The sequence below is a fragment of the Pungitius pungitius genome, chromosome 16 (genome assembly GCF_949316345.1).
Source record: "Pungitius pungitius chromosome 16, fPunPun2.1, whole genome shotgun sequence".
Lineage (NCBI taxonomy): Eukaryota > Metazoa > Chordata > Actinopteri > Perciformes > Gasterosteidae > Pungitius > Pungitius pungitius.
Genome location: NC_084915.1, coordinates 6365900 through 6388785, shown reverse-complemented (window position 1 = coordinate 6388785; position 22886 = coordinate 6365900). Strand labels below are relative to the sequence as shown.

The window sequence follows — 22886 nt, the reverse complement described above, 5'->3', positions numbered from 1 at the left end:
TACTGCATTGGAAGCCGTTTGTCTCCATGTGTTTGTACATTCAGTACAGAGTCTGCACCTCTGACTGCAGGTGTCGGTTAGCAGCTTTGACCTTAACAGCTGCATTAACCTTTCAAGTCTATCAGTGTAGGATTGCCAAAGAGTGAGCTTGAGCTGAAGTATTGCAAAGTTCTTTTCAAAGTATATTTTTAAAAAAGCACATTATAGTCCTACAGTGACTCACATGACTCAGTACTGACTTACCAAGTAGTAAACCATAAATAGGATCAAACTACTATGTTAACGTTACATTAAAATAATGTTGAGCTTTTACCATATAGAATTCAGACATTTCCTCCAACTTTTATTTTTGGATATTTATATTATATTTGTGTCATTCCATTCCAGTCTAACAAAGATGAGGCATGAGGCAGGTGCTTTCGTGCTAGCAGATGGCGCAGTAACGTTGAATCCAGATTTAGCAGGCCCCAAATCTGGGAGCTAACGTTAGGTTAAGTCCTACGCAGACAAAGTCAAGCCGGGGGCAGTAGTGGGGAGTCAGAGAGGCAGGCCGAGCTGCGTCTGACAGCGCAACCACGTCGCACGCTGCCGGAATTCTACCGCAGGACATTTTGCGCGAGCTGCTTCAATATTGAGCCATAATGCTTTCCGTCACGGGCACCATCACCAGACGCTGCCGAACCCTCCGACTGCTACACACGTCTCCCCTTGTCAAAATGCCGATTCAGGTAAGCGTCGTCGGCGTCTAGCTAACGTTTAGCGCGTTTTGTTTCGCATGGCGCAGTCAGGAGCAGTTGATTCAAGTCTTAGGAAGTCTGAGGAATAACTAAGGTTACGCCACAGGTCGCGCGCGTATCCGTTTTCCATGTTAGCTCACCGAGCTAACTGTACCCGCGAGGACCCCTTTCTTGCCCCCGTCACCATGACGATCAATAGAGCGGTTAACTATGTTTGTTTCTGGCCGTTACCCTCGGCTTGGTGACGTCACTGTGACCAGCAGCTTCCTCGTTACTGCTGGTCAAGTGAACGTTGAATTACGCAACCTGTAAATAATCACCATGTAACAGCTCCAAAGCCCCTCTATACGTTAGTCAGTGGGAAACATACACAGGGTTGTCTTGGGTTGTTTGTTCCTTATATTGGCGTCAGTAAATGCAACACGGTGTGAAAGCGTACTTTACGTATTCTGATTATTCCCCAAGTAGCTTATTTGTGGTAAACTTAGTCTATGGGGTGCGTGACCTTCTCACGTGGAAATATTGTGACCATACGAATAGCTTTGTTGTAAAAGCAACATGCATCTATTAGATGTTGTTGAAAGTGTCGCGTCGTAGACGGTTAGTATTAGGGTTACATTTAGAATTGTTATTCGGCCATTTTAACCGAACGCATGCATTTTTAATTCTTGGGATTTGTCGCCCTCCAGTGGCAACACGTGTGCGATTATTACAGCTCAAATGTCTATCCTCTTCAGATTATTTAGTCTTTATAATTTGCTGAACCACCATTCTCATACCTTTTTCTTTATATTTGTGTAATTTTGTTAAGGTGACTTAGGAATGCGGATTAACTTTGCTCAATCTGTGACAGGTTGGTGAGCATCTCCCTGCTGTGGAGGTTCAGGAGGGGGAACCAGGAAACAAGGTGGCCATGGATCAGCTCTTCAAGGGGAAAAAGGGAGTCCTCTTTGCTGTACCTGGAGCTTTTACCCCTGGTTGTTCCAAGGTTGAGACCACTATGTCATCTTTTTTTCTTTCTTTGCTGTGTCTCACTCTGCATGATCAGCTTTGCATCAGCTGATGTTGTATTTTTTCTTGTTGCTTTCAGACTCACCTCCCAGGTTTTGTGCAGCAGGCGCAGGACTTGAAGAGCAAAGGTGTCCATGAGGTCGCTTGCATTTCCGTCAATGATGCATTTGTCATGGCTGCCTGGGGAAAGGAGCACGGGGCAGATGGCAAGGTATGGAGTGTATTTTTTAGTTCAATGGGCAATCTCCATGACAACGTGCATCAAGTCATATTGTAGAATAAAGCTGACTACATATTCCAGATGATATGAAAATTTCATTAACCATAAATTCCTGTCAGCAGCAAATAAAGTATGAATTTCAATTCGTGATGGACTTGACCAGTAGGCAATTCCAGCGATCTGTTGAATAAAACCATATTATGCACCAGAGAGAGACTTTAAAAACTGTAACTAATGGCACACAACTGAGCTGTTAGCTTACTTTACTGTCTTCTGCAGGTTCGAATGCTGGCTGATCCTACTGGAGCTTTTACAAAGGTAAATCTAAATATCTACATATCAATTATTTTTTCCTGTGACTGTATGTATTAATTTTTTTAATGTCTTCCTCTTAGGCAGTTGATCTGCTACTTGACAGTGATCAGATTGTTCAGGCACTTGGGAACAAGCGATCCAAGAGGTATTCATCTTTTTGTCCATTCCAGTTTTTCAGCATCAATTGCATACCATTTTTTAGGGTAAAAAAAACCATATGAGACCTTAACATTACATGTCATTTAGATGATTCTTTTTTCCAAAGCGACTTACAATAAGTGCATTTCAACAATAAGGATACAAACTCAGTGCAATTTCATCAAAGTCGTGTCACAACAAATCAAAGACTTCTTCAACCAGTGGCCAATAATAATTAATTTCTAGAATAATGCTGGAAAAAAAATCTATAATGTTTGTTACTACTGCATTGTAGTCAGTGTGTAGCTGAGATATTTGAGGTCTCTAGCTACAAATCCTTGTTCTTCATTCTTTCTTTCAGGTATGCTATGTTGGTGGAAGATGGCGTTGTGAAGAAGATCAATGTGGAGCCGGATGGCACCGGACTGACCTGCAGCCTGGCTTCCAATGTTCTGTCTGGGCTCTAGGCCTATTTAGAGCTCAATAAACCACACTGCAAACACAGTACTTGTAAAAGTAGCACTAACAAAGCCCAGCCTGTTCAATCTTTCTCCTTTTTCCCAAAGACGGATGCAAAAGTCGCATTATAATTTTTTTCTTCCTGGTTCTGTCAAGCAAAACTTAGGAGGTTATTAATGCGCACACGTGTTATGGCTGGCAATCCAAAGCAACTGCGTACTTCCTCTGTATATCATTGAGCAAATAAAATTCAGTATTAAAGCAATAATCATGTTGTGTGCGTGCATGTGTGCACATGTCCGAAAGCAATGAAGTATTTAACCGTAGGGCTTAAGGCTATGCATACATCTTTGACATGTTTGTCTTCATTTTAATCCAAGTTAAGACAATTATATTCATCTGAATGTCACTGGTTTATATGGATTAATCAGTATTTGGCTAGGAAAGTTATGAGAAGTCCGTTTTAGAAGTCTGCTTCTCTCAATTTTTACGCATTTATGCAAAATTGGGGAATACAAATACTTCCTGATCTCCCTCTGTGTGTCTTGACAAGCGGTAAAAACTGTGCCATCTCCCTGTCACCCATGCATCATTTCCTGTGTCAATTGCACCTGTGCCTCCATATGTAGACTCCCTGTCACACGAATACTCACACCTGAGATTGGCTCCCAATACCATGTTGTACACAAACATCACGAATGGCTCCTAGACTTTGAGAATTCAGAAAGTTTCCTCTTAAGAAACAGTGATGGATAGGTGGTGTGTGCCAGGTTGGGTCGAACCATTCTGGTTTGGGGGAGACACTATGGTTTTAGGATAATTCAATTGAATAACCCACTAAATATAAAATTCAGTTCATGAATTATACACATATTTTATTGAATATTTATTAAATAAATATTTTTGTAGGTGTTTTTAATGGATGATCATTTCAAATATATTTTTAAATCTCACGTAACCCCCAGCGGTACGTGTGCCCCCCTGTGAGAACCACTCTTATAACTCGTCGATCAGAAGCGCAACCCTCAAAAGGCATCTCGTGACGTAAGGACGTAAGAAGCTGGCGCATTGCATTGTGGTCGCCGGTGCCTGACGGAAACTGAAAGCGACCAACACTTCAGGCAGCTACGCTAATTCTGCCAGCACGGGAAAGTATTTGGTAAGTTAATTATGCTCCGTCACAATAGACGTGCCTTTTTTTTTTACATGCCCTAAACAAAAAGTAGCATCACACTACAACAGTTAAAAGTGTTTATCAATGGCTCCTGTTAAATGCTTTTGAAGGCGCCTGAATTGTAAGCTATCTGCAGTACTCTCTCGGGTCGAAGTTCTAATTCAACGTTAATCGATAATAAGTTGAGGAACATTCCCATTCATAAAAAAACGACAGCACCCCTTGTGACAAGCTGATGTGGTTTGTAATGAACCGAACAATAACACGATGAGAGCCTCGTGAACGTTAGCTGTTTGTGCTACAGTTGTTAGCAATGGACTGCGCGCGCAAATCGATAGCCGTGTGCCCGCTTTGTCGCTGACTGTAACGATGAGAGTAACTGCATGTGGTGCTGTAGTCAATTTAAATACTACGCAGTCTTTTTTTACTTTTAGATAATTAACGGTTAGTGTTATTAACTAATTACCGCATTCTGCAGCCTGCTCGTTTGCAGCGGTAGGGTCTTTTTTGTCAAAGCTACGGGTTCTTCAAATATATTAAAGCTTAAACCACATTTAACGCAAGCGACGTAACGTTAAGTATTATTTTGCACATACAGGTAATTGTTCTCTGCATTTGACCCATTTGACACTTCGACATCTGACATAGAGCAGGCATTTTATCTGAAGCATGATGTTTGACTATCTCTCTTCTGTGTTTCAAATAAGTTGTTGTTTTTCCGCCTACAGAGCAGCCATGTCGTCGACATCCCAAAAACATAAAGATTTTGTGGCCGAGCCCATGGGCGAGAAGCCTGTCGGGGCTCTTGCGGGCATCGGAGATGTCCTTGGCAAAAGACTGGAGGAAAAAGGTTTCGATAAGGTATTTCTTTGCCCTATGTGATATAAAATGATTTACCACGTATCAAATGCACTGCTTATGGGGGGTGCTTGAATGTATTCAGTTTTTGAAATCAATACAAAAAATAAGCAATGCAACAAATAGTTGGTCATAGTAGTTATTTTCTGTAATAGCCCTTCTGTATCAAAGTAACATGGATATTTGAGTTTGTGTAATGTTATTTTAAGTAACCGAATTTTTACATTTTTTAAAAGGTAGCTTTTTTATAGTATGAACCAGTTTGTTTTTTAACCCAATGAAACGTTATCATACTGGCAGTCAAAATAAATCAAGCCAAACTTGATTAATAAACAAACCATCCAGCGCTCCTTTTCAGTTACTCAGAAAAACGGCATTCACAAGACAAATGTCCTTAAGCTCTATTTGCATAGAACTTGAAGGTGTCTCAAGCCGTCCCCTTTCTACATAACTATAATCTATTCTTTCATTCATCACCATAGAGCTGGAAAGATGTGTGTCATCGAATCGGCCGTTTGACAACAAGGCCATCGATGTGGTTAATACGGGTGCATTGATTCATTTTTTTTTTTTTCTGTCTTCACAGGCGTATGTCGTCCTCGGGCAGTTTCTAGTGCTGAAGAAAGATGAGGAGCTTTTCCGGGATTGGCTGAAGGACACTTGCAAAGCAAATGTGAAACAACAAGGTGACTGCTATGGCTGCCTGAAAGAATGGTGTGACGCCTTCTTATAAATTATTCACCAATGGTTTTCAACTTCTGAAGTCCAAACTGTACATTACCTCTTCAGTAATCTTTATTCAAATCGGCTGCACCACATGTATGAACTCACACAAATGAGGTTGTTGAAGTCGATTTATTTTGTACTTCTACCTAAAGCTGTTTGTTTATTTCTGACATCTTTTGAGTTCTAACATTTTACATTGTTCCTTCTCATGGTCCTTCTCTCATCACTAGTATGTCTAGGCTGATACTTGCTTACTCTTGAAATTGTCTGCCCTTCTTATTGCAGTCATCACATTTTTGTAGTAAAAGCACGGGTGAATCTAATTATAATAATGGCCGTTGTCCATTATGCGCATGTTAGCAGTACTATGACGTAGGCACACTAAATGCAGGACTCGTGTAATTGGGAGGGGGGGGGGGAGCTGCTTGTGTTCATCCTGTTGAATTTGTCCGAGATCAGTAAAAAAACTGCATTTTTATCAAAGGTTGAATTTTAAATTCGTCGTTCATCTATTGTAAATGCTGAGAATTTATATTTCTCAAGCCAAAAAATGGCCACTTTGTTCTATATTTAAACCTTTAGTGTCAGCTCTCTCGGCCTTCGTCCCCCAATTGCCTGTTTTTAAAGCCGTTTGAAAGTTAATGTAAGCTGTGTTATTTTAAATGGTTCATTGTTGCACAGTTTTGCATCACCAACAATGTTTAAAGGATTTCTCAAAGAGGTGGATGGTCTGTTTGAAGTATCTTGCAGATTTTATGTGACAAATACAAAACCTCAAACCTTATGCCACACTGGTCTCAGAAAAGATGTTGATCTTTTATTTTATTACAAAAATGTAACTTTTGATCTTTTAAATCAAGTAGTAGCATTGACTTGATGGTGGGAAAATTATCTAAATAAAGATGCAGAAGCAATTACTCTCAACAATGTGTCAATCTATTGCTGATGAGTAGAACACATCCAGGCGCACCAGCCAATCTGCTGCTTCTTCTAAACTTCACTTCCGGTAGCTTTAAATGATGCAGGCAGAACATGTAGCATGTGTTGTTACACCAACAGGCTTCTGTCAGTTATAATGACTGATCTTGATTTTCATTCAGCTGTGTTTCCTAAATATGCCTTAAGATTTGTTAAGCTGAGCTATCAAACCTGCATGTCCAGGCCGTTTCCACAAGCAGTTTGAGGAGGTCACCGGTGTAACAGCTTTTTCTTGCTTTTGATAAAAAAAAGACCAGTATTGGATTTGCAAATGTTTATTCTCCCCCCCCCCAACCCCCCCAACATGTCATCTGAATTTAGATTTGTATGAAATAAAAACACAAATGAGAATCTTTGAACGCATGAGGTTTTATTTCAAGACATGATGTTCTATGATCTCTTGAGCCCAAGCTCTACATTTTGTATTTGCTTGATATTGTCAATGCATTGGTTCATAGTTTTTAATTGTTCAGGATCTGGGGGTCCAAAGATTTTATGTTAAGAGTGCCATCAAACTCATGGTAACTCATTACCTTCACTGTAGATGGAGGACTTAACACCCAAAGTGACTGACACTTTTTGAATTGCTCTGCAGAGTCTCACGTCTGATTGTTTAAAACGATGACCGACCATTTGTTAAAAGTACAAACTACTGTTTGATTTGTTTAAAAGAAATATTAGGTTCATGTAATTTAAATATGTGACTTTCCTTTAAAGGCGTTGATTATGTCCTTATGCCCTGGAAGTTTTTTTTTTTAAAGGAGCAGTGCCCATAAGCTGCTTTCCTTTCACAGCAGCACCAACGCATACACCCTTGCTGCAGGATAGAATGTGTGGACTGGAGATTGGATGTTGCTCTTAAAGCAAATCTAAATGTTAAAGAAAGAATGAAGACAACTGTAAGTGAAGCACATTAAATGTGAAGAAATGTTATTACCTCCACCTACAAGTAATCACATGGAATGTACTTCATTACCTCCTATAGGCCTGTCTTTTATATTTGTCTTCCCTCAAATCAGATTTCAAATGCATGGGCCGCTTGTTATGACAGAACTGATCACCCTGCTTTATCAGAGCAGCAGCTGAGGCCAGTAGCACCAACACGATCCAGACCTAATGTGGGAGTTCCTCCCAGTAAGAGTCACATGCTGCAGGATCCATGAGTCTGTTTTCCTGTGACCGTTAAGGCACTCCCACATGGCCACAAGGTTTTTTTTTTCTGTCGCCTGTAATATATATATATATTTATATATATTTATGTAATATATATATATATTTATATATATATATATATATATATTAGGGCCGGGACTTTAGCGCGTTAATTACGATTAATTAATTACAATGTGAATTAAGATTAATTACACAAAAAATAACACATTAAACATTTTTTACGCATTTTTACCGCACCGCGGAACGTTTCTCACTGGATGAGTTTCGGAGGACCGATTATACTGGAGCACCAACTAGCGTTCATGACTTCAGACAACAACAAACCACAGTGAACATGAACGAAGAAGCTGGCGAGACTGTGTCGGTTGGCCCCGTGAATGGGAAATCTTATTATAATAAACACATGGATGGAAGCGTCGATAAGAGCGTGGTTGTGTGCAAGCTGTGCAACAAGGAATTCACATCGAGCCTCAAGTATCACCTCAACGCGAAACAATTAGCAGCTAGCGTGGACGTTAGCCCGACTACGAGTACAAGGACCCACACCCAACCCAAACTGCCAGAGTCCATGTGTGAAAAAATAACCAATGTTCTGAATGTCCTTGAAAGTATTGGTGTACTTAAAAAAACATAGTTTACAGAAGGTCTACTTACCTATAGGCTACCTGAATTTCTGAAAGTACTATATTTCTAAATATGCTATTGCTACACTTGTCTGCTGGAATTGGTTGAACAAAAATTAAAATCCATGTGAAAAAAATTACTTCTCACTGTTCTCAGGTCAAATATTTATGCAATTAAAATGCGATTAATTTTGATTAATTAATTACAAAGCCTCTAATTAGATTAATATTTTTAATCGAGTCCCGGCCCTAATAATATATATATATTATATATATTGACCTTACATATATTTTTTATAATAATGTTTTACCTATTATTTAAAGAAAATCTTTTCTGTGACATTTTTTGACCCTACATATTTTGACTTTTTCACAATATTTTTTTTCCCATCACATGACTGGAATGATCTTAGATGGAGCAACCTACACGTCCCTGTCACTAATGCCAAATGCCCCAAATTTCTGTACTTTAAACCTTATCTGGGTTCAACCCTCAAGGGACATGGTGGCTCTTCCTAAATCCTTTTTTAGTTTTGGGTAACTGACATTTATAAAAAATCATAATGGAATATTGCCCCAGAGACGGATTGGTGCATCTTGGAGGATCAACCATGCTATTCATCCTTCCTGCATTGGTAAAGGCACAAGTGAGTTGAATGTAACAGAGAATTGGAGGGTGGATGCACTAAAAAGGGTAAACAAATCTACACCCTGTGCCAGACTGTCAGTTTAAGGTCCACAGGATGCCCTGAAGTAGACAAACATGTGATTGTCTTGAAAAATACCCTCAGAGGCTGTAATAAGTTTCATGTCAGTGTGACCACTGAATGAGACACATCTGCTCATCTGGCCTTCTCTCCCGTCAAAAAGGTGGAACCCTAGCATGGCTAATAAGTGCTAAAGGCAAAGCAATTAACATCAAGTTTAGTCATCATTCAAAAGATTCTTCATCATTCTTGACAATGCCATCATAACTCAAGTGAACACGCCTTGTGTTTCTGCATAACCCCTAGGGTTCACTTCTCTGAAACAACCAGTGGGGACAATGCCCCCACTACTACCTCCGCAGTAGTGCGCTCAAGACTTGGCGGGTGGGATTTGAACCCACTGGCGGTGCGCACAGAGGCTTTTGGCACCCTGCACTCACCCCTACACTACCAGTCCTGGTCACATTGTAGAAACTTTGATTTTCCTATTTAACCTTGAGCATGTGAGCTAAACTTTAAAACAGTTTCAAATGCTTTTTCCACATCTGGGCTTGAACCCACAACCTCCAAGTGCAGTGCAGGGGCTTATGTCAGCAGCTCTTCCCCTGTGCTACTTCACCACACACTAACCAACCCTTTGTTTGTTGTATTTAACCTTGAGCTTGCTACTCAAACCTGAAGTAAAGCCAAAGGCTCAAACCCCACACTGGGCTTGAATCCACAACCTACAGGGTAAGGACAGTAGCTCCTCAGCTCTTGTGCTGCACTACCTCACCATGCACAAATTTTATTTTTGTTTCTCGTATTTAACCTTGAGACTGCTACTCAAACCTCAAAACTCTTTCAAAGCAGAAGTGATGTCTGCATGAAGGGGCACGAACCCACAACCTCAGACAGCAGGTTGGAGCCTGCAGCCCTTCAGTTGTTCCCTTGTGCTATTCAAGAACATGCCTCATTGTGTCCGTTTCTCCTATTAGACCGTGGGATTGTTTACTAAACCTCAAAACTGTTTCAAAGTTTACAGTTTGAGGCCCTGACTGCAACCAAACCCTCCTTCTGAAAGAGCAGGTTTGAACTGAGGATCCTCCACACTTCAGCCTTCCTGCTATCTCCCTGCACTGTTCCACCACACACCTGTTGATGCTTTTGAATCCAACCTCATTTCTCATAGATTCTCAGGCTGGAATCCACAACCGTTCCATACCGTTATAATAGAATTGCAGGTCAAGTAAAGTCATATAATGGTATTTCTAATAAAGCCCTAGTTGATTTCACTACTTTTATGCTGTGATCCTTATTTCACTTTTTTCGACATGTGTGCTGATTCCCGCGTGTGAATTGAGGAGATCCATACCGACTCCCCTATGGAGCTAAACCAGTCTGAGGGTCCAGATGACTGGTTTAAGGACCAGGGTAACTAAGTCCACGTCTGAAAAAATAACCAATGTTCTGAATGTACTTGAAAGTATTGGTCTACTTAAAAAAACATAGTTTACAGAAGGTCTACTTACCTATAGGCTACCTGAATTTCTGAAAGTACTATATTTCTAAATATGCTATTTCTACACTTGTCTGCTGGAATTAGTTGAACAAAAATAAAAATCCATGTGAAAAAAAATACTTCTCACTGTTCTCAGGTCAAATATTTATGCAATTAAAATGCGATTAATTTCAATTAATTAATTACAATGCCTCTAATTAATTAGATTAATATTTTTAATCGAGTCCCAGCCCTAATATATATATATAATGATGAGCATGAAAGGTCTTTCCAATCAGATGAGCGCTGTTTCTTGAAATTATCTTGACTTCCAGTCTTATTTTTCCTAATGATATCTGACTGATTTATTTCTTTTCCCTCAACATCAAGACAAATCTGCAGGTAAAGAATTTAGTTCGAGACACTTTGTAGTTGATAATGTGTACTGTACATCGGCAGCTTTTATGCAGGTTACTATTGTACATTGATGTCTTATTCAGATCCGAAGTACATGTACACACTGTACATACATGTACATACTGTACAGTGTACTATCAATCACAACAATCCCTGATTGGTCTCAAAGAAGAGCGCAGAAGAACTTCTTCTCCCTGAACGGGTTCTCTGAGGTGGGCACGGGGCTGATGAGTGGGTCGTCACAGGAGTGCGTGTCGCAGTACGCCATCAGGTCGGCCGCTGCCTTTGACACCTGCAGATGAGGAGGATTTTGATTTAGGGCCTTTCATCAACATTAGTACATTCCATATTTTGCTATTTTCATGTGATTTGATTATTCTCTCAGAATCTGGATAAATATTCCGCATGAAATGAAAGGTTTCCACCTAAAGACTGAATTTGATGGTGTTTGCATGCTGTGGATTCAACTGTTCATTTATCTGCAGATTATCAAAAACAATGTATTCAGGGTGATACAGATTTAGCAGAGTTTATAAAAAGAACTGTCCCTTTGACCCCCATGAGGATCACTTGTCTCTTTCTTTATTTTATCCACACTATTGACAGTTTTTAAGCCTCAGTCTTTTTTTTAATTGACAGATGAGATTAGGCTGAAGAAGTAAAAAACTAAAATGAATTGTGGCAGGTGTTATTTGAACCAAATGGTCACACAAATAATTTGTGAATTTGTAATATGTGTGAACTTTTCAAAATGCAAATAACGAGTTCAATGTCGATTCATTTGGAGAAAAAAAAGAAAAAGGTTTGCTGGTACAAAGTTATGAGAGTACAGCAGTAAACAGGCATATTTGACCAATGGAACAATACAGAATCAATAACATAGTTTGAGGTGATAAATATGGGCATCAGTACATATAGTTTGAATATGAGCAGTTTTTAGAAAATGGAAGTATATAAATCAGAATTTTGTTGGTACATTAAAATATTTTTATATTATAAGTCTATATTATAAGTTTATATTATAAGAGAAGATAATCGTCCCCAATGCAAAAAAAGAATGCTTTGACCAGCAGCTTAAAAATGTCTTAAACATGCTAATATGAGTGTTTTGCAAATTTAATATGTTTAATTTTTTTAAAGAGGAAAATCCCCTATGCAAAGTTTTTTTAATGCCGTTAAGAACACGACAGAAGAAAGTAACCTTTGTAAACTCATTGACTTCGAGAGGGTCAACGGGGATTTCCTTCAAGTCAACATTTTTCATTGCTGTCCAGGCACCACTGATTGAATTTTGAGGCTTTTTTTATAAACAAATCTTTTATCAAAAGGTGTCTTTTCTCAGTCTGAAGGCGGGTTTAATTGGTTAAGCTATCAGTCATGCTAGTATTATGCTAACATACAGTTTATAGACATATACTAGACTTCTAGATCTATAATATTTGCTACCGTAAATATCGGAACGTGTTTTGAGAGCAGCATTTGTTTTTTCTATTCCTGATTCCTGATGAAGTCCAATTAAGTTTTAGTGTGTAAATGTATTCATGGTATTGTTTTTCTAACTGGTCAATTGTTTCAATTTTCCTCGCAGTCTTATGTGTTTAAGTCCATTCCAGTTTTATCTTTCATATTTGAATCCAAAGTGTTTTCTTACCTTTATCCTGCAAAAACTCGCCTCTATCTTCAGTTGCTCCACCAGCTTCCTGGCTTGGCCGACACTCATGGCGCTGTTCACTGGGGTGTCTCCTTTCATCCTGGCCACAAAGACACAAACATTTAAGTCCTCATGGATGGAATTACCCTCTGTAAACCTTTACATTTGTTTCTTAGAGTGTTTGATGAAACAGTTCCCCTATAGCATAGAATGGTGCATTCATACACCCTTGTATCCTTAGTCTATTTCTAAATAGCGACATTTGACTGAATCGCGTTTATAGACTGGAATAAGTTGTGGTTCAAACTAATATTTCCTATTCCCACACTGAGGGTTGTTGACTGCAGAGTTTGCTTTCTCGGTGGGGGAGTGTGGACGGTTAATCAAATGAACTACAGTTCATTTTGTGAGCTAAGAGTCTAAAGACAAATACAACGTGCAACATATGTCACATGATAAAATCCATACTGATCAGTTATAATATTGATTACTTATTCATATATTTGGCCGAGCAAGCAAAATCACATGAAACAAGTCAGTCCCCAATAATGGAGAATACATGTTGGTCAACATTGTTATAAAATCGGCACATCTGATACCGTGTGTCATCTTATTCTTCAACAAAGGCATTTAGTGCATTCTTTCAAATGTTAACTAGGCCAAATGGTCAGATGTATTCACCGTGTTCAACAGATTCCCCCACTACCAGCAAGAGTAGCCACAAAAATATCAAATGTACGATGACATGAGCAGCCATATGTATTCCTAAAGATTATGAATAAATCTGTTGTCTTTTTCCTTCCATCTCCATTCACCCCCTTTTTCTCCTTACCCGTATTATAGTTATCCTCAGGTAATCCTCCCCCCTCTTCTCTCTCCTTTTTTCCTCTCCTGTTCTTCCTCTCTGTGACCCTCTGTGAGCTTACGTTTGGTGGTATCAGTGTAGCCGGACCCCACCCCTCACAGACAACAGCCTGGCTGGTACCCTGCTTTATACAGTCCAGTTCACCGCAATCCATCCACAATGAGCACTTGGTTTCTGGTGGATGGATAGTATCACCCCCCCCCCTCCCCCCCTCCCCCACAGCAGTAAGTGGTACATGCCAGACAGGGAGGGGGAAACCATTGGTGAGGGTTTCATCATGAAGGTGGATTGTACCATATCTGTGCCTTGGAAATTGGGGCTGATGGATATCTCTCAAGTTTCAACTTATCGTAGAGAAAGGATGATTTTGTTTTTAGGGCTGAAAGATTATGTAAAGCTTGGGATTTGAAATAAAGTGGCCCAGCTCATTAAATATCTCTCACCCTTTTGTGACGCGCACCCTCTCCTCTGTTGCCATGGGGACTGCTGCAGTCTGATTTAGTGGTTCACCACTGATGAAATTGTGAAGATGTTGCAGCTATTTACTGTATCTGTCATAACCTACACATGGGAAGAATGTGTGCTTTCTCAAATACGTTAATAATAAAGATAAAACTAAATTGCTTTGAGTTGAAAAGCGCAGTTGATGTTTTTTGAGGCTTTCAGACCAAAGACCCTGTTGAGGAAAGAGTTGCATGAGCATTATGTCACAACAGCTTTGACTATTTGAGTGAAAACAAATCATTTTTCATGTGTGTCGGTAACTGTTTTACAAAAATACGTTTCCCTCATGGGATAACTGTTCTCCATTGTTTCAGAGGACACTCGAGCAGACAGGATCTTTCTTACTCGCAACTGATGGCTGGAAAACTGTCAGACTCCATCTTTGCTAGGCTAGCTCTTCCGCAATGGTGCTACGACCATGTAGCTTACTTGGGTTTTTCGCTGGTGACCTCTCTCTCCTGTTGTGCTGTCTTTGATAGGCAGGCTTTCTCCTTCTCGCTTGTTTATCCTTAGTTTGTCCTCAGTGCTTGCCGTACATTTGTGGCAGTCGTCGTGAGTTTTATTTAGAACGTTTTTTCTAAAATACAAGCAACGCTTTTTTGCTTTATTTACATTCTTATAATAAATATAGGTATAATAGTGTAACAATAATGGTTTAATCAATAATGGAGTTATTTGTTGAATCCACTTAACATGCAAATATGCTTGATTACTTAATTATTATTGTTATTCATTTAATTTAATTTATTATTATTTAAATTGCTAGTTTGTTAATTGTTTTGTTGGTGGTTTTATCAAAGATTAAATGTTACTGTGGATTTAACTTACGTATATGTAAAACATGTAATGTATTTGAGAAATCCCACATGGAAAGAACCTATATGTGGATATATGCACATATATGAAACCTATATGCAGTATATATGTACATATATACTGCATATATGTACATATATACTGCATATATGCGTATATATGCTACATATAGGCGACCTATATGTGGCATATATGCGCATATATGCAGCATATATATTGTCATATGCCACATATATGCGCATATATGACAATATATATGCTGCATATATGCGCATATATGCCACATATAAAGACACTTGTCTCTAATTTTAGATACTTGTACAGCTCCGCTACAGCGTCGCGTGCGAATGACGTCATCAACCGCGCTGGGCCGCTTGTGGATGACGTCATTCACATGCAGCTGCGATCGTATCTTTCGCGCCGAAAGATAACGGCTGGGACTAAGTAAAAAGTAGTAAAAATGGAGACATAGCGAAACGCTGATGTCTCCATTTTTACTGCTTTTTACTACTTGAATGGACTGAGGGTGATGATAGTGGGGCGCATAGTATTTTGGCGATTGACTGTGTCCGGAACTTTTCAGTTCAAGATTTTTTTGCCTCGACTGAACAAAACGAGAAGCTGGTGGAATGGCGAAACGGCCGCCAACCCTGGCCGGTTCACCCAGCCAAAATTATTGACGTGGCAAGTAAGTTATGTTACATTCTATTATGTATATATTACATTAAATTTTGCTCGCACGTAAAGAAGTGTAAAATGGATCTTGTTACCTGACTAGCTTAGCATGCTGGCTGTTAGCTACATTAGCAAACATTAGCTATTTGCTAATGTTAATGTTAAGTCTCTTAATTCGGCAGGGGAAGACTGAGAAGGCTTAAAAAAAGGTAACTGACTGCACCAATTGGTGCTTTAGTTTAAGTTATCTCCCCTCTCTTGTTTCTTAATGTGTATGTTTGTAGGTTTGTAATTGTGTCATCTATGATGATTTAATGTGCTTTGCCAAGATATATGTGCAAGGTGGTGTAACGCAAGTTAATAAGAGTTGGGCTAAAAGTCAGTGTCTTGTGGGTTGACAGTAAAAAGGGAGGGTCTTCCAAAAACAAGCACCAGGAGGGTGAGAAGCAGGAGGAGGGTCATGACAGACTTTCAAAGAACAAGGTACACTACCAGTCTGCATCCTGTGTGTGTGCTGTTACATTACATTACAATACATTCATGGTTCCTCTGTTTCTCCCTCTCCCTCCAAAGGTTGTCGTGAAAAAGAAAAATGTTTCTAAATACGAGACAGGAGGAGGAGGAGAAAGTGGATGATGAGGCGCGTCATGACACAAAGAACAAGGTACACTACCAGTCTGCATTCAGTGTGTGTTATTAACTAAGCTATAGAGATTTTTATGTTTGGATAGTTAGTGGTAATATGTAATTTACTTGCCCCACATGCATAAAATTGTTGAAAAGATGTTTTTCTTCTCTAACAAGACTGCGGCAACAACTAAAAACTCAGCGAAACCACAGGTGAATAACATTATGTAGTAAGGATGAGTATAAACTGTATGCTTTGTAGGATCCAATTATGGCACTTTTCCACTGCATAGTACAGCATGGTACGGCTCGCTTTAAATGGTACCTGGTCTGTTGATGTTCTAAGCGTACCGTAACGGTACTTTAAACGTGACATGAAAACACTGAAGTGGTACTTCTGCAGTGGAAAAGCAACTCAGTTAAAGCGAACCGAGCTGTGCCGTACTGAGACGAGTCGTACCACGCAGTGGAAAAGCAAAGCGAGCCGAGCCGAGGCGTTACATGCAGTGGAATAAATCATGTTTGTGTGCGGGCATACCATCGCTTTTTTACTTGCTATTTTTGTATTTCCTTGCACCTCAAGAAAATGTAATGTGTGTGTATATATAAAAAAAACTCTTGCTTACTCCACCTTCATTTTACCCGCCTTTCATAATAATTTTGAAATATTACTTTAAGGTGGGAAGCCAACCAGAGGGGACGGGGAGCAGCTGGTTGCCCTGGACAAAATAAAAAAGGCAGCCATTATTGGTGAGTAAATGCATAATGTGTTGAGAAGGGAAAACAAAACTTTTAAGACTTTATAAGTTCACCACTTTAACCATAGCCTACTTGTATCAATGTATATTAGGCATCAATGGAGACTGGATAAGGTCCCATTATTGTTACTGTATCTGCTTAGCACCTATAATACTAATTCATTGATTGCTCACTTTTTGATCCCACCTTTCCTTTTCTAAAGCCACATTTCTGGGGTATTGCGCTCAATGTGCTGTAAGGTGTGTAGTCCTCTATTTTGTAGAACATATATTGTTGCAAATAACCTCATGGCATATTGTTGTTGTCTGAAGTGTTCATAAATAATATTCACCCCTCCTTCACCCTTAATCCCCTCTGTCCTGCCTTATTTTGTCTATGCCGGTAATTGATTTGCTTGATTTTAATGCATACCTTCTTCGAGCATGGTGTGTGTGTGTGTGTGTAAAACAAGGGTCTTGTTTGCTCAAAGCCCAGCCCAGAGAACACGGAATGTGTTAAAAAGTCAGGATTTGTTAATTCAGAACAGATGGCTGAATGCCATTCCCTCATTATTGTTACAATATTATTATATTGTCTAATTATTTTTGTCTTCTCTAGATGCTACATTGAAGAAATGGCCGGCAGCCAGCCGAGGGCAGATAGGAACAGCTATAAATTCCAAGCTCGCAGAGATGCGAAGATCCATTAAATGATTTTTTTTGTTGTTGTTGTTGTCATTTTTGTACATTTTGATAGTCCTTAAATAAATAATGTAAATTTCCACATTTTGGGCTTTTATTTTTGTTTCCTAGTTTGGATTTTAATAATTTTACTAATGTATAGGTGGACATATGTGCATATATGTACCTATATAGGTACATTTATGCATGCATATATATGTGTACATGTATGTGGGCATACATGCGGGCATATATGCCCACATGTATGCGTGCATATATGTGGCGCATATATGCCCGCATGTATGCCCACATGTATGCGTGCATATATGTGGCGCATATATGTGGCGCATATTTGTGGCGCATATTTGTGCGGGCATATATGTAGCGCATATATGTGCGGGCATATATGTGGCGCATATATGTACATATATAATAAAACATATAGGAAAACGGCCAATTTTATATATGTCACATATATCAATTACCTATATCAAAACATATATTAAAACATATATGTTTATATAGGTTCTTTCCATGTGGGATAGAAGGACTGTTTTAGTTGATTGTAATGAATTCAAGGCAAAAAAGATAATAATGAAAATGAACTTTTTCAGCATGAAGCAACTATCAGAGAGCTCTCCAAGTTCTACTTGATTTTTGCTTTTCATTGTGTTAAACTGACCGATCTTGATTACCTTTGCTGAAGACCACAAATGAAGTTCATTTGGATTTATAAACCGCGGCTGCAGTTCAAGGACTCCATCTGCTGGATGGTACTGATGGACCAGCTTGGTGATATGGGAACCCCAAGCTTCTTTTGAGGTACATAAGGACATCTTATTTCAATGGGAACTTTACATAATTGTTCACATAATTTCAGATGATGAATAATATGTTTTATGGCTTTTGTTTGCTGTTAATTCATTGTGGATGGGTTATAGTGGTTAACGTATTAATGGCCAATTGTCTTTATTTCTGCATACAACAAGACCACAGTGTGTTTTAAACCTTTATAATGCACAATTATAGAAAGGTAAATGCTCTCTATTGGTAACTAATTCACATGAAAATTATGATTTATCCTTTGGCTGTTTGAATAGCAGCTATCAACTGTCACATGCAATGTTTTTTGCTGAGCAGGTTAATGTCCTGCAGCAATTTCTAAACTGGTTTCAAGAAACATCTTTTTTTCAATCTCTATTCATTAATTCAGCAGGGACTCCCAGAGAGCACATTCAATCCTTACATGAATGCAAGGTCCATGTCTACACGCCCCAGATGGTCCAAGAGACCTCCTGTTTCATCTTTGCAGATTATGGTGTAATTAGTGGGGCTACTTTCCATCTAACAATTTAGTAATTTGATCATTTTTTTGCAATTATGATGATGATGATGATAATGTCACGATTAAAAGTGGAAATGTAAAAGCAGATCAGCTTTTACTATTGGTAAGAAAAGTGTGCAAAATACTGCAAAAAACTAATTATTTACTCATTTCTACATGTAATTATCTATTATGCTATAAATATTACAGATAATTTACATCTAGTGTATTTATTTCAAACTAATTAATAATCCTAATTAAGTTGAAGTTAATTACTGTCATGGCTCACTGGAGCCCTAAAGTCTAGAGACCGCAAAGCTGACAGCCTCACTGGATTTCTAGATTGATAAAAAAAATAAAAAATATTCGGTGACGCAAATACAAATCTGAGCAGTTTGGTAGTGAGTTTAACTAATGGAGAATGAGACCATGAAACTAATTTGTCATCCACTTGTGTACTATTGTTAGATCATCATTGCCCTCTCAATCAAACTGTTTAAAATATAACCTTCATGACCCGGTCAAACACCCTGGTGACATCTAGATTTTAATCCATGCGGACAATAGGGGAGGTTGATGTGAATACATATTGGACCCATGTTGATTTTCATTTCAGCCCATTTGGGCCATTGATCCAGTGATTGGCTCACAGACACGGAAATGCTGAACAGGTTTCAAGCTCAACGGCAAGGTGTTGATATTGAAGAATAAAATGTTAGATGCATTATGTGCGTGACTGTGAGCGTTGATGTCTGATGACTGAGGGCTTTTAACAGCTGCTGCACCTCAATTGTCTACAGAATCGAACCACAGCAAAACATCCACCACAATGACCCATCATATGGCAGTGGCTGATGAGCTATTGTGTTAACGACTACAATTTGTCTGTTCCGTAAAGTGATGACAGACACATTTCTTTTAAATAAATGAAATGTAGTGAAACATTTCCAGGAACGTGAAAACCGATCTGCCAACATCCGGGATGCAAATTGTTAATATGGAAACATTGGGGATGATGTCCATAGAATATTTAGAAATTGGTGTGATTTTTTAATTAGGATCAAGATTCCTATTTATACAGTATATTATATTTTGAGTCATGGGGCATTCATTTGCTCTCCATACAATTTCTTTTATAATTAGATTGCAGCTGACAGATTTTAGACCTGTTTCCTGTATTCTTCTATATTATTACCTCAGTGTGGCACTAGACCAAATGTCTGGGGAACAACAAAGTATGGCCTCTGAGGACCATGAATGTCTTTACAAACTTTCAAGGTAATTTATATTTGAATTTTTTAAAATCTGGACCAATATAGTGGATCAATGTGGGCAGAGCAACATTACTATCCCTACAGCATCGCCTCTAGCATGGCTAAACATAATATAGTTAACAGGAAAAATCCCACATTCCTACTTGCATTTTTATATAAGAGTTTGAGAAATCAATATAAAATTCAAAGTTGCATGCAGTCGGTCCAGCCCTGCCTTTCACTGCTCATGCTTTTTATTCACAGTGGTTATTGCCAGGCAGTGAGTTTGTTTTAACCTCTCAACAATCAATCAGCCCCGGGTGCTCAATCACACAGCTGTGAATCCCAAACCAGCTCTTATGTCATGATGGGAAATGGTCGGGGTGGGGTGATCATTTGAATCATCAATTGCAACTGGCCGTTTGTATTGACGGCAATGTAGACTTGTCAATACTTTCCAAATAGACACATTCTTAATTCATTCAAAGAGGGCTGGTGATCTGTCAGTGGATTAAGCTCCAGCTTAATGTGTTCATTGTTTGATTGAGTTAACTGAAGCTTTCAGTGCACTTAAGAAAAAACAACATTAATAAAAACAAAAGACTCAGGAATTATTTTTTTCTCTTTTTTTCTATTTTCTATTTTTTTAATGAAAAAAGCCAGTTCCAGTGTGTTTACTAGAAATGAACATTAAGAACAACTTCACAATCCAGACATCGGATTATGGACTGCACACTTTAGGATGCTACTACAGTAACATTTGCATCAAATTTAGCTATAACCAAAAAAAAAAGAAGGTTAGACAGAAACCAAATCAATTGATGGGAAAACATCAATGCCGTCACCCATTCAGAAACCAGATTAATCAGAGGTGCTGCTAATCAAACTTGTAAGAAATGGCGGGAAGAAATGTAGTGTGAACTCAGTTGTTCCAGAGAGCACCTCCTCAAACTGTCTTTCTGTGGAGTGTGTCACATAATGCATCTACACCGCAATAAAAAGCGCTTTTCTTTCTTCACCTACATCCTTGTGACTCCCTGGGACAGATGCTGTGTAACTGTGAAGCTTCTTAACCTCAGTCTTCTTTGGGAGGTAACGGATGCATGGAAGGCCTGTGTATATTTGAGATAATAACTTTGCTACAGATCTGAGAATTGTACAGTATAACTTGACTTGATGCTTTGCATATTATATAGTGCTACACAATGGTTTTAAAAACCCTAGTTCAGGGACTTTTTTGTCTGAGATGGGAGATTTGTATGGCCGAAGCCCTTTTACAATTAGAGTATATTTTGTTGTGTAATGATGCAAATTAAACGAGATACAATATTCTGTTAGTATTATTGAGCGCGATATCATTATACATGTAGTGTAAATACGGCAGATGTTCCTGGATTTAAACAGTTTTTTACAGTTCACACCAAAATGATACTGTAAAAAAAATGTTTTACCTTAATGATTGTAACTCGAACTTGAAATATAGCAACTGACACAAATGCAGGTTGTATCACAATAATGTTAATATGAGCTGTTAAATTCATTTGGCAGACACATCTCTGTAATGCAGCTTTTGTACCTTTTTGAGATGTGGATTAGTCATAAAAAGATAAGAAGGTGTATACAGCCATGCGGGTGGGCGTAGGACCAGCGTGCTTTGAGCTGAATGCTAATGGTAGCATCCTAACGTGCCCACAGTTATGTGTTGACTTTTAGTAAGTTTACATTAAACATCTTGATTCAGTTTAAAAGACACACACTTTGCATGGACTTGGTGATAAACCAAATGATTGGACACACAGACAGATTTCAACCCCAAAACAATGCTGCATAGGAAGTCAGGTGCATTTTTTACAAATCATCCTCTGGGGGCCATGGATGACTGTATCAAAATGCATGGCAATCCATCCAATACGTGTTGAGATATTTCATTCAGGACCAAATGATATGGCCAAAACATAATTATATATATATATTTTATCTTTGTTAGTGTATCTTTTCTCTGCTTTATTTAATTTAAGTTAAATTATGAATCTACACCTAAAGCTTATCGTAATATGCTGCACGTCTCAAAACCGTATAATACATATGTCGACAGATGACAAAGTCTAACCTTGTGCCAAATATTCCTGCGAATGGACTTTTCCTCACATACTGCCTGAAGTTAATCCTGAAACTATCAGCAAACCAAGTCAACATTTCCCAAATAATAAACACTGTTGCAAGAAGAGCAACATCACAGTTTTATTGACTACAGTGACGTAGGCCTTTAGAAATACTTCACTGCTACATTTTGCTCTCTTTTGCTTGTGTCATGCATTAAAAAGAAGATCAACAGGGACAGCTGCAGATCCTATTGTTGTGCACACAGTCAGTCTGCAGGTAACACACTGCAGCAAGGCAGAACAATAATAAAGCATTGATTGAATCGGAACAATGTAAGCAGTGCCTCTGTATTCAAGCCCACTTTGCAAGGGTCACCTTTAGCAATATTCACCACTTTTGCATTGGCTAAATGTGACCTACAAAATAAAAGTCCTTGTGATATAGCAGCATTGTATTTGTCACAGTGCACCTCAAAGAATTGTGAAGACTATAGTTGGTAAATGGAGGTAAAAACATTGTCTAAATACTAGGACCAGTTAATACAATATGAAAATATTACATTGGCTTAAGAGAAACAATCCATCATTAAAAGGAAGAGCATCACAGGTTGGATAACATGAGTTTGGGTTTTTTT

At 38.7% G+C, this 22886-nt stretch overlaps 3 protein-coding genes and 1 long non-coding RNA gene across 8 annotated transcripts; 3 read left to right on the top strand and 1 right to left on the bottom strand.

Annotated features, from left to right (window-relative positions):
- The first annotated feature begins 438 nt into the window (after window positions 1-438).
- prdx5 (peroxiredoxin 5) lies at window positions 439-3156 on the top strand. The gene is made up of 6 exons (XM_037467139.2): window positions 439-728; window positions 1591-1725; window positions 1828-1959; window positions 2248-2286; window positions 2364-2428; window positions 2783-3156. The coding sequence occupies exons 1-6, from the start codon at window positions 642-644 to the stop codon at window positions 2886-2888; spliced, it is 564 nt and encodes a 187-aa protein (XP_037323036.2). The 5' UTR covers window positions 439-641; the 3' UTR covers window positions 2889-3156.
- Window positions 3157-3908: 752 nt separating this feature from the next.
- On the top strand, window positions 3909-6896 carry banf1 (BAF nuclear assembly factor 1). The gene is made up of 3 exons (XM_037468030.2): window positions 3909-4039; window positions 4783-4915; window positions 5499-6896. Exons 2-3 carry the CDS (start codon window positions 4790-4792, stop codon window positions 5643-5645), a joined length of 273 nt encoding a protein of 90 aa, XP_037323927.1. The 5' UTR covers window positions 3909-4039; window positions 4783-4789; the 3' UTR covers window positions 5646-6896.
- A 4040-nt stretch (window positions 6897-10936) lies between these two features.
- gng3 (guanine nucleotide binding protein (G protein), gamma 3) lies at window positions 10937-13720 on the bottom strand. The gene is made up of 3 exons (XM_037467454.2): window positions 13500-13720; window positions 12668-12767; window positions 10937-11308 (listed from the first exon to the last, which is right to left on the bottom strand). Exons 2-3 carry the CDS (start codon window positions 12764-12766, stop codon window positions 11180-11182), a joined length of 228 nt encoding a protein of 75 aa, XP_037323351.1. The 5' UTR covers window position 12767; window positions 13500-13720; the 3' UTR covers window positions 10937-11179.
- Window positions 13721-15182: 1462 nt separating this feature from the next.
- On the top strand, window positions 15183-17616 carry LOC119196952 (uncharacterized). Of its 5 annotated transcripts, XR_009942516.1 has the most exons (7): window positions 15183-15540; window positions 15710-15736; window positions 15929-16010; window positions 16101-16191; window positions 16833-16904; window positions 17005-17026; window positions 17511-17615. It is a non-coding gene; the product is annotated as an uncharacterized LOC119196952 (long non-coding RNA). The 5 variants fall into 5 exon arrangements; XR_009942515.1 differs by having other exon boundaries at window positions 15710-16010; window positions 17511-17616; XR_005114367.2 differs by lacking the exon at window positions 15710-15736.
- The last annotated feature ends 5270 nt before the right edge of the window (window positions 17617-22886 follow it).